The sequence below is a fragment of the Haliotis cracherodii genome, unplaced genomic scaffold (genome assembly GCF_022045235.1).
Source record: "Haliotis cracherodii isolate W230 unplaced genomic scaffold, xgHalCrac1.p SCAF_8, whole genome shotgun sequence".
In the NCBI taxonomy this organism is placed as follows: Eukaryota; Metazoa; Mollusca; class Gastropoda; order Lepetellida; family Haliotidae; genus Haliotis; species Haliotis cracherodii.
In genome coordinates, this window is record NW_027266341.1 from 10,321,679 (window position 1) to 10,334,004 (window position 12,326).

General features: G+C 42.0%; 1 protein-coding gene across 1 annotated transcript; it reads left to right on the plus strand.

Moving 5' to 3' along the window:
• The first annotated feature begins 370 nt into the window (after window positions 1-370).
• LOC139450581 (uncharacterized) lies at window positions 371-9,732 on the plus strand. The gene is made up of 6 exons (XM_071232338.1): window positions 371-1,520; window positions 2,787-2,978; window positions 3,282-3,548; window positions 6,163-6,357; window positions 7,852-8,112; window positions 8,957-9,732. Exons 1-6 carry the CDS (start codon window positions 371-373, stop codon window positions 9,730-9,732), a joined length of 2,841 nt encoding a protein of 946 aa, XP_071088439.1.
• The last annotated feature ends 2,594 nt before the right edge of the window (window positions 9,733-12,326 follow it).

Genomic DNA, 12,326 nt, shown 5'->3' on the forward strand with positions numbered 1-12,326 from the left:
CTTCGGTGAAACCCACGAGCACGGGTATGGTGCTGACAACTCTGCACAGCGAATCGCGGCGCCTTAGACGACTGGGCCACCCGTGCCCCCAGCAGCAGTAGAAGTAGTAATAGTAGTAGTAGTAGTAGTAGTAGTAGTAGTAGCAGCCGTAGAAGTAGTAGTAGTAGTAGTAGTAGTAGTAGTAGTAGTAGTGGCAGCAATAGTAGTAGTAGTAGTAGTAGTGGTAGCATTAGCAGTAGTAGTAGTAGTAGTAGTAGTAGTAGTAGTAATAAAAGTAAAAGTAGTAGCAGTAGCAGTAGCAGTAGTAGTAGTAGTAGTAGTAGTAGTATGTTGCTATGTTATAGTCTGCAGAGGAGAAGGTAGGAAGTTCATGCTGTCCGTCACCTCGCTCACTGATCCCAATCCAGGAACATGGGTCGTCATAGCTGGCCCGGAGAATACAACAGTGACTCTGACCTCGCCCGCCTACACCGAACCTAAGTCCGCTGTGATAGGGGTGGGGAACAGCACCAGTATTCCCCTCACGTCCAGTGTGATATATGGGGAAAGTGGCGTTGTAGAGAGCAAAGGTCTTCAAGTCCTTGCTGACGAAGACGTGTCAGTGCAAGTCGTCGCCAGTATGTCTGAAGGCAACACAGAAGGCTACCAGGCACTGCCTAAGAGTGTCTGGTCAGATGAATACTTTGTATCGTTGTACACGGTCACCGCTGGCCGCTCCTCGTTTGTTACTGTTGCTGCTTATGACGATGACACCTCCGTGAACATAACAATAAAAACCTTTGATGGACAGACATCGTGCAGTGGGATGACACTGGACCATGGACAGACATTGCATATAACGCTAAAGTCAATGGATGTTTGGGGAGTCCGATGTGACAAAGACCTCACAGGTACATTTATCAAAAGTGACAAGGCGATATCTGTTGTGGCGGGGATGTTTGATGCAAATCGCTTCTTCGTGGAGATGATGATACCAGTGCAGCTGTACGGTGTCAATTTTGTCCTCCCGAACATCACTGATGTAGACATTGTGTTCAGGATTGTCGCTTCTCAGGACTACACTGAAGTCAACACATGGAAGTCAGCGTACACTGTCATGGACACAGGTCGGTATGTGGACATTAATAGGAAGACTGCAGAGACTATGTGTGTCAGCACTTCCAAGCCAGTCCAGGTTCAGATGCTGCTGTGGTCATCTGACTCAAATGTAACGTCATTTATGATCACAATAGCTCCAATAGACAGATACATGACGGCTTTCAGGATCCCGCCAAGTCCTGCGACTGTCGGTCAACGGTTGATGCTTTACGTCACGGAGAAAGGGAATAAACAACTGCTCGAGAATCAGCTTCAAAATGCGAGAGTTGTTGAAGAGCAGGAGTGTTGCAGATACGTTAGTTTGGCCGGATCTGAACAGGTTGATGGGCATTTAACATTGAATCTGACGTTCCCAGTAATGATCGTGCTGTACAGTGTTCAAGTTGGTGGTGCTGAAGGCCACAGCACTGGATTCAATATGGGTAAGTCAGATCACACCAAGACGTATTTGTGTCTAAGCCCAATGCAGGTTTTCAGTCTCGGATTATTGCACAGGTTGGGTATTACTTAAAGCAGTGTCTGTAATAAGATAAAAATAAAATTATGCAAAATCGAAGTTTTATGTTAAAAAGAAATAGTAATCCGTGTTGTGACACCAGCTTTTAGAAAGTAACTCTTACTCTTCTGGCTTCCTATGGGAAGCTGGTATTCTCATTTACACCATTCACAAATGTCCGCCAGTGAGCGGAAGACCCTTGTGCCAGCTTACACTTATCCCATCTTGCACCGCACTCAGCAATATTCCAGCTATATGACGGCGGTCTGTAAATAATCGAGTCTGGACCAGACAATCCAGTGACATCATAACAATCGACCCACGTAATTGGGACGTTGACATGCATCAACCAAATCAACTAGTCTGACAACCAGATCCCGTTAGTCGTCTTTTACGACAAGCACACTCATCTTTTACGGCAAGCATGGGTTGCTGAAGACCTATTCTACCCCGAATCTTCATGGGTCAAATATGCAGGTAGTAGAAGAGGAATGTCACTTTTTCTTTGTATGTCAATGCTTTAATTTATTGAGACAAAAAATACTTTGTTTATTCTAAATACAAGTCCTTTTTTTCATGCCTCCAACAAAATGTTATTATTAACTTTTGTAAATATGTAAAAAAAGAGGGTTTAGCTACAAGGAACGCATTGTTAAAATATTATAAAATATGTACATCTTGTACATGTCATCCGTCACATTCACGTTTTATTTAAATGATATATTTGTACGTGGGCCAACGGCCTTTCTACTGAAAATAAACTGTACTATTAAAAACCCAATTACTTTCAATTAACTTGTATACCAAAACGCATGCGTTAAATGAAAAACTCAAATGTATAAAAACAGCACGCGTAAATAACCATTGAAGCTTTTTTAGCAAGCGTACAGCGGTGCTAATTTCCGAAACACAATTACGAGCTAATTTGCTTTCCGAGTCAAGCCTATCGTTATAACCGTTATATACATCTGAACTATTCTAATTTTTTTTAAATTTCCGAATGTTTAATCATTGTTGGAAAAACACAATACAGTGATGTATAGATGAGTGAAAAAATATTGCTTACCCTATGAAAAATGCAATAACCCAATAACCCAAAATGGAAACCTTCGAATAAAAAGTCAATTGCTCAAATAGTTATATGGAGCTCTGTATATTCTCATTATCTCTAGGTTGCTTACGACTGTTTCAGGATCGCCTACATGTCCAACGGAGAAGGGTTATCAATATGATACAAGTAGCAAGTTTTGTTTCAAGGTAGAGACAAAAAAAGCTACGTGGTCAGACTCTGAACAACAGTGTGAATCGTGGCTTCATCACCATCTGGCCACACTAGACGCGGAAGCGAAACACGTGGCTGTGGAAACGTTCATTAGAAAAACACGTAAGTTCATGTTCATGTCGTATATTGGCAAATTTATTTAGTGGTTGTCCATTCAGGAGTTATGCCGCTTGCGAAGTATTGTGGGATGTAACGGTCGAGCTCAGGGGGCACAACCGCGAAAACGCATGAACTTCAGTGTATTTCCTTTCAAGAATAAAGTTTGTTGAAGAAAACCCGCCTCGTTATATGACAGTCTAGAACTGTGCAATTAATTTCATTACGGACATGTGTTAATCGTCCGTATTAACGGAGTATCGCTGTATATAAATTAGTATATATAAACTGTATGTACATTCTTTGCAGCTGATGCCTTTGCAAGTAGAGGCGTGTGGACAGGGGGACACGTCGGCCACAATGCTGTATGGACGTGGCCAAACGGGGTGTCGTTCTCAAACATGTATTTAAACTGGGGTATACTCCAGCCGGATGGATCTGCCGCCTGCTTATCAATGTTAAAACTGTTCAATTACAAATGGGATGACCACTGGTGCACAACCCCCCTCCCACACACGTGCGAATTAAGACTTGAAGCGTTGCCTTCCGTGCGGCTGTGGGAGACACGGTGTTCATGTAGGTGTTCTTTATTCCTCTTTATGCCATTATTCCACTGATTTGTTTTAGCTTTAAGTGGGACAAAGATTTCCTTCTGGTCTGTCATAATAGATAAACATGCTGTACAGCTTATCATTATATGTAAACAAGCCATATTGACCCGTCGACATTATTGTAAAACATGTCATACTGTTCTGCCAGTGTTTCTAGACACGCCCTATTGTTCAGTCATTGTTTCTAATCACGCCTCACATTTCAGTCATTATGTCTCAACACGTCATACTGTTCAATCATTATGTCTAAACACACCCGACTGTTCAGTCATTGTTTCTAAACGCGTAATACTGTTCAGTCATTGTTTCTAAACACGCCCTACTATTCAGTCATCATGTCTAAACACGCCCTACTGTTCAGTCATTGTTTCTAAACACGTCATACCGTTCAGTCATTGTTTCTAATCACGCCCTACTGTTCAGTCATTATGTCTAAACACGCCCTACTGTTCAGTCATTGTTTCAAAACACGCCCTACTGTTCAGTCATTGTTTGTAAACACACCCTACTGTTCAGTCATTAGGTCTAAACACGCCCTCCTGTTCAGCCATTTTTTCAAAATACGACCTACTGTTCAGTGATTGTTTCCAAACACGCCCTACTGTTTAATCATTGTTTCTAATCAGGCCTTACTGTTCAGTCATTGTTTCTAAACACGCCCTACTGTTCAGCCATTGTTTCTAAACACGTCACACTGTTCAGCCATGGTTTGTTTCTAAAAACGCCCCACTGTTCAGCCATTGTAAACACGTCAAATTGTTCATTTCCTGTTTCCGAACACGCCCTACTGTTCAGTCATTATGTCTAAACAGGTTCTACTGTGCAGCCATTGTTTCTAAACACGCTCTACCGTTCAGACATTTTTTTTCTAAACACGTCATAATGTTCATTCATTGTGTCTAAACACACCCTACTGTTCAGTCAGTATATTTAAACATGTAATGCTGTTCAGACATTATGTCTAAACACGCTCTATTGGTCAGCCAAGACGCCGTACTGTCCATTCACTGTTTCTAAACACGCCCTACGGTTCCTTCTGTGTTTCTAAACACGCTCTACTGTTCAGCCATTGTTTCTAAACACGCCCTACTGTTCAGTCATGTTTTCTAAACATGCCCTTCTCTTCAGTAATTGACTCAAGTCACACTGTTCTGCCATTTGACTAAACATGTCACACTGTTCTGCCATTTGTCTAAACACGCCCTACTGTTCAGCCATTGTTTCTAAACACGCTCTATTATTCATTCATTGTTTCTTAACACGGCAATGTTCCGTATTTGTGTCTGGACATGCACTAACGTTTCTTATTTGTTTCTTAACACGTCACATGTCACACTTGTCTGCACTTTGTCTAAATATGTCACACTGTTCTGCCATTTGTCTAAACATGTCAGACTGTTCTGCTATTTGTGTAAACATGTCACACTGTTCTGTCCTAAACATGTCACACTGTTCTGTCATTTGTCTAAACATGTTACACTGTTGAACCATTTGTCTAAACAAGTCACACTGTTCTGCCTTAAACAGGTCACACTGTTCTGCCATTTGTCTAAACATGTCAAACTGTTCTTCCATTAGTCTAAACATGTCGAACTGTTCTTCCATTAGTCTAAACATGTCACACTGTTCTGCCATTTGTCTAAACATGTCAAACTGTTCTTCCATTAGTCTAAACATGTCAAACTGTTCTTCCATTAGTCTAAACATGTCACACTGTTCTGCCATTTGTCTAAACATGTCGAACTGTTCTTCCATTTGTCTAAACATGTCAAACTGTTCTTCCATTAGTCTAAACATGTCACACTGTTCTGCCATTAGTCTAAACATGTCACACTGTTCTTACATTTGTCTAAACATGCGATACTGTTCTTACATTTGTCTAAACATACCATACTGTTCTTACATTTGTCTAAACATGCCATATTGTTCTTACATTTATCTTAACATGCCATACTGTTCTTACATTTATCTTAACATGCCATACTGTTCTTCCATTTGTCTAAACATGCGATACTGTTCTTCCATTTGTCTAAACATGCGATACTGTTCTTCCATTTGTCTAAACATGCGATACTGTCCTTCCATTTATCTTAACATGCCATACTGTTCTCCCATTTGTCTAAACATGCGATACTGTTCTTCCATTTGTCTAAACATACCATACTGTTCTTACATTTATCTTAACATGACATACGGGGCGGTCGGGTAGCCTAGTGGTTAAAGCGTTCGCTCGCCACGCCGAAGACCCAGGTTCGATTCCCGACATGGGTACAATGTGTGAAGCCCATTTCTGGTGTCCCCCGCCGTGATATTGCTGGAATATTGCTAAAAGCGGCGTCAAACCATACTCACTCACTCACTAACATGACATACTGTTATAAACATGCCTTACTGTTTCATATTTTACTACACGGCTCGCGGCTGTGTTTCGACAATCTCTGAAGATACGTATTACAATCCTACGGAGTATCAGGATGAAGGTTCTTTGCACACTTTGTATGTCAAGGTCAAAAGACCTGAAATCAGTACAACTCATGGAGTGATGGATCCTTATCTATGGCCGCTTGTGTTTCTGCCAGATGAGAATCCTGACTGCCCCTCTAGCGACGGCTACAGCTACTTTTCAAATGGTGACGTATGCATCAAACCACACACCACCGCTCTGAACTGGACCAATGCCAACGCCCTGTGTCAGGCTCATGATGGGCGACTTGTCAAAGTGGATTCTCTGTGGAAGTCAGCTCTAATTACCTCATTTGCTAAACGATTTCTGGGTACGTATGCTATTTACAGAAGCTGTTGATTAGCCTAGTGGTTAAAGCTGGTTGGGTACGTCGCAGGCCCGGGTTCGAGGACACGTGCCGCTTAAGTGTGGTTAGTAAGGTGGTCTTATTCAGGACGAGTCATGTACGTCATTTGTATCCGACCTTCTACATGTCCTAGTGGGTAGAGTGTCTGTCCGGAGAACGGAAGATTGGAGGTTCGATCCCCGGCCGCGTCATAACAAAACAGGTTAAAAGATGGTACTTGTTGTTACCCTGCCTGTCGCTCGGCATTAAGTGATACAACAAGACCTTGTCGGCTCGGTGTCCGTAAACTGTGTCTGAGTGGGGTATCCATTTTAAGCTGCGGCATTGTATTTCAGCACAATCAAACCGGCATTAGCCCGGCCTACACTGTAAATAATGTGCTTGGAATGAAAATACATACAATAAAAGTGACAAAACCCTTTCCATATTCAATAGAGTCGATTGTACAATTCCGATTATATCATGAGCATGTGTTTATGAATCACTATCAAATAGTGATGATACCAGGTGTTCGCGAAAAGGTGAGCGTATCCTGCTCCATCGATGGCACCCGTCACAAATACAAAGGCACAGGCAAGTCAATTGTTTTGCCGAAAAAACACAGGAACATATGGTACAAGTCAAAATAATGCATCGGACACCATTTTTGTCCTCCACATGTCTACCATAAACGTTTTTGAAAGCTTTACTGAGCCTTACAAGACATGTTTGATCTAAACATGTTTAGGACAGTGTTTAAATCCTAAAAGGAATACACATTTAGTGTATTCTATTTAAACACGTTTAAGGTTTAAACATGGAATGAGCTGTGTACTCACAGCCTAAACCATCTCAACACAACAGAATGTAATCATGTTCACAACAATGTGCATATCATTGAGTTTTATCCTAATAAATTAAATCTAAGCATGTTTAGAATTTAAATATCAATTCAAATATCGATAAGATATTGAAATCAAATGTGCAATCTAATAAACAAGCATTTGCACAACACATATTTGAGCTAAACCCGCCAAAGTTATAGAACATGGAACGCGCTAATGTTTGGGCTTGGGGTCTTAAGTTTTAAGCGTACAGTATAAGCATACTTCTTTTCATTAAGTCACAGCGTCACACACATACGCACGCACGCACACGCACACACCCACACACCCACACACACACACGTGCAATAATCGCACGTCGCTATATAAGTGCAAGAGCCTTGTTTCACGTCATTTCACCTCAATTGTAGCCACCTCGTGGGGATTCCGACAAGAACTGGCCCGCAGATACTCATGCTTGTCGCTTGTCGCTTCAGTCCACCAAGGTGTGGGTCAGACGTACCGACTGACTCTTCGTACGCTTGGTAACCAATGTGTCTCGTCCCGACTTGCTTATTTATAGTCCGCCGTGATAAAGATGGAATATTTACTGCGGTGTTAAACTGCATTCACTCATTGACTATTTTGTGTCTAGAGGGAAGACTCTTCGTTGGCGGATCCAGACAGTACACACCCAACTCTGGGTCTGCGCACTTCGTGTGGACGGACTGCTCGCCCCTTGTTTTCAACTTTTGGTCTAAGGGGGAACCGAACAACAATCTGGGAGTCGAAGACTGCTTGGAATCCACAGAAGTGGGCTTCAATGATGTCCCATGCTCACGGATATGGATGTTCATTTGTGAAAAGACAGAGGAAACACAGTTCGTGTTAAAAGCCAACGATGACACCTGTCTTGGTAAGAATACAGTACATCGTCTGAAATAACGCAACAGACTCAGGGGTTGAAACTTAAGATATGTGCATTTTAGCGATTTCTTAAAGCTGATTGGTCATTTTGAATCAATATGACGTCATACTGCTGCATTGATGAGGACACTGTAGGTAGTGTCATCCATTGTTCACAACGTCACAAACTCATTACGTATCACGTGGCGATTGTATTTCTCTTGATGCAACTCATCCTGGTGCCAATTATATGACGGTTTCTGCACCGTCAATACCTGCTACTGCTACTGCTGGGGTCAGGCTCGCTGACTTGGTTGATGCATGTCATCGATCCCAATTGCGTGGATCGATGCTCATGATATCAATCACTGGATTGTCTGGTCCAGACTCGATTATTTACAGACCGCCGTCTCATAGCTGGAATATTGCTGAGTGCGGCGTTAAGCAACAAACCAACCAACCACTTATGTTACTGCTACTGCTACTGCTGCTACTACTCCAACATAAGTAGATGCTGAAAGGATGATTTCCGCAGACACATTTATACTTCAACACTGTCCACAATGATGGTTGCAAATGCATCTAATCCCCCGAATTCTGCTTGTTCTGCTTCAAGTCTGGTTGTCAGTGAACAAAACAATTTAAGTTTGATGCAATTAAGTATGAAATATATGTTTAAAAACTATTTTAACACAAAAAACGTAATTATTTGTCCATCAAAAAGACGAAAAACAACACATTTTAACAATAGGAAAACGAGTAATAGGAATGTTATGGCCTTGGTGAGACGTTATAGATTTAGAACACTCTACACATTTACATAAATATTCAGGATTTATATTTTTTTGGAACAGGAACTGCTTCTAGTCTGGTTTCTTCTGCTGGTCTCACCACCACCACTACTGCAGTTGCTGCTGCTTCTACTACAACAGCAGCTAGCCTCACCCCGACTACCACAGCAGCTGGCCTCAGCACTGCTACTTCTACTCCTGCTATGACTACAACAGCAGCTGGCCTCACAATGACTACCACAGCAGCTGGCTTCACCATGACAACCACAGTAGCTGACCTCGCTCCTACTACCACAGCAGCTGGTCCCACCACTACTACCACAGCAGCTGGCCTCGCTCCTACTACCACAGCAGCTGGTCCCACCACTACTATCACAGCAGCTGGTCTCGGCACTGCTGCTACTACTCCTGCCCCTGCTGCTTCTGCTACCATAGCAGGTGTGTCAGCTGCAACGTCTCCTAACTGGACTCCCCCGGGAGAGTGGAACATCAGCTCCTGGGACAAGAATTGGGTTGTGACGCTCGGACCTTGGAGGTTTGAGCGAGTTTCGGCCAGATGGAAGAGACTGGTTTGTCGATGTGCCTGCGTTCCCAAACGTCTGAATACTTTGTCTCCATCCGGCGTTGAAGCAGTGAAAGAAAACTTCGAGAACAACCTTTTACTGAATGATAAGAACCTAACAAAGGCGGTGGCAAAATACAACAGTGCGAAGGATGCAAGACTATCAGCACATGGGATGGGATACAGTGGCATGTGCTTGATAAGCCTGCCCATCATCCTCGTTGTCCTCTCTGACGTCATCACGTGCTTTAGCTTGTCACCCAAAAATAAAGAATGAGTTCACTTCGTCGCACAGACAACGACGCCATATTTTCAACGAGTGGTGTATTGACGCTAAACTTACGCTAGGGTTCAATAGTCCGCCAGAGTGCGTGTACATACTATTAGGTAAATGATGTTGGGACATTGTTATTTTGATAACAACAGCGCGCGTCAGCACGAGAGTCTGCGACGTGAAGTATTTTATAGTGATTATAAGCATACTTTAGAATGGGTACACTGTCTCACCTAGAAGTGCATGTGTTGACAACATCTGGATCCACTCGTGTAATATATTATGGGTACAATGTCTCACCTAGAAGTGCATGTATTGACAACATCTGGATCCACTCGTGTAATATATTATGGGTACAATGTCTCACCTAGAAGTGCATGTGTTGACAACATCTGGATCCACTCGTGTAATATATTATGGGTACAATGTCTCACCTAGAAGTGCATGTATTGACAACATCTGGATCCACTCGTGTAATATATTATGGGTACAATGTCTCACCTAGAAGTGCATGTGTTGACAACATCTGGATCCACTCGTGTAATATATTATGGGTACAATGTCTCACCTAGAAGTGCATGTATTGACAACATCTGGATCCACTCGTGTAATATATTATTGGTACAATGTCTCACCTAGAAGTGCATGTGTTGACAACATCTGGATCCACTCGTGTAATATATTATGGGTACAATGTCTCACCTAGAAGTGCATGTATTGACAACATCTGGATCCACTCGTGTAATATATTATGGGTACAATGTCTCACCTAGAAGTGCGTGTGTTGACAACATCTGGATCCACTCGTGTAATATATTATGGGTACAATGTCTCACCTAGAAGTGCATGTATTGACAACATCTGGATCCACTCGTGTAATATATTATGGGTACAATGTCTCACCTAGAAGTGCATGTGTTGACAACATCTGGATCCACTCGTGTAATATATTATGGGTACAATGTCTCACCTAGAAGTGCATGTGTTGACAACACCTGGGTTCATTTGTGTAATATATTATTGGTACAATGTCTCTCCTTCTAGGTGGACATGTCTTGACAACATCTGGAACCATTCGGGTAATATATAATGGGTACCATGTCTCTCCTTCTAGGAGTGCATCTGGATCCACTCGTGTAAAATATTATGGGTACAGTATGTCTCGCCTTCTAGAAGTGCATGTATTGCACGCAATAATTTTATTTCGTATTAATTTACCTACATGTTAAGTGTCTATCAATAAAATACGTTTTTAAATATACTGTTATATTTGTTATTGAATTACCCTACATACGAAGAGTATACGAATAGAATACTTTTTGTCATGCACATGTGAAATGTTTTAAATGAAACTACCCTACGTGGGAAATATAAAACGTCAACGCCATCGATCATCCAACGAAACAGATTCCATTGGTCGTAAAAGGCAAAATACTAGTAGCTGTGGAAATTATATGAGTGGATCATAGAAAAATCAGTGATGACACCAGGTCTCCACGAAAAGGGTAATCATGTCCCGCCCTTCAGGCAGAACCCGCCATTCACAAAATTCGTATAAAAAAAAATTGTACTTATGGCCTGAGACCGCAGAGCAGTCCTCCTGCCACACGAATGATGGACCAGACATCCAGTCAAACGATAGAGCATATACTTATTTTAGTGAAACTACAAATGATTGTTAATTTTGAATTACGTCTGTTGATTACAAGTGACGAGATTCTGCTGATTATCAGTAAAGAAAGAAACGTTGAACAAAAAATGTTCGTTTTGCAACACTGTGGATGCAGTTTTGATGTCTCGGCCTAAACATGTATGTTGTACTTCACTCAGCATGATTGAACAATAATACTGGGATTATGATGAAACTTGGGGACTTTCATCCACTAGCAGAACATAAAGTGTCAACGGTATAAGGATCTATACAGAAACGTCGCCTTTACAGTATTAAAGAAGTTGTTATCCATAAATTGTGTCTACTTTGGCATCTGTCAACTTCTAAGTAATGTCTGTCAAACAATTTAGCAGAACATAGACCCAGTTAAATAAAATACAAAATATCAATGCCAGAGAATACGAGGTTACGATTATCCATTGAAACAGATTTCATTGGATTTAAAAGGCCAAATGACGGTGTAACATAAATGACTGGGTCAAGCAGGTGATTAAATTACAAGTGCTCAATGGCACAACAGCATTGTTACAGTACATCAAGAAGTAATAATGGCAATTGAAGGACTTAATCGGATGAGAATCTACAGTATCAATATGTTACCATAAACATGGGTACTGGGGACCTACCCCGCCCTGGAATACCAATCGTGAAAAGAACATGGGTACTGGGGACCTACTCCGCCCTGGAATACCAATCGTGAAAAGAACATGGGTACTACTGGGGACCTATCCCGCTATGGAATACCAATCGTGAAAAGAACGTGGGTACTGGGGACCTATCCCGCTCTGGAATACCAATCGTAAAGAACATGGAGTACTGGGGACCTACCCCGCCCTGGAATACCAGTCGTAAAGAACATGGGTACTGGGGACCTACCACGCCCTGGAATACCAGTCGTGAAAAGAACATGGGTACTGGGGACCTA

What these genes read in the sequence shown, in the direction of transcription:
- LOC139450581 (XM_071232338.1), top strand. Translation starts at nt 371, where the DNA reads ATGCTGTCCGTCACCTCGCTCACTGATCCCAATCCAGGAACATGGGTC. An exon ending in AACGTTCATTAGAAAAACAC is followed by an intron (nt 2,979 to 3,281) that starts GTAAGTTCATGT and finishes CATTCTTTGCAG; the next exon opens with CTGATGCCTTTGCAAGTAGA. An exon ending in GTGGGAGACACGGTGTTCAT is followed by an intron (nt 3,549 to 6,162) that starts GTAGGTGTTCTT and finishes TGTTTCTGCCAG; the next exon opens with ATGAGAATCCTGACTGCCCC.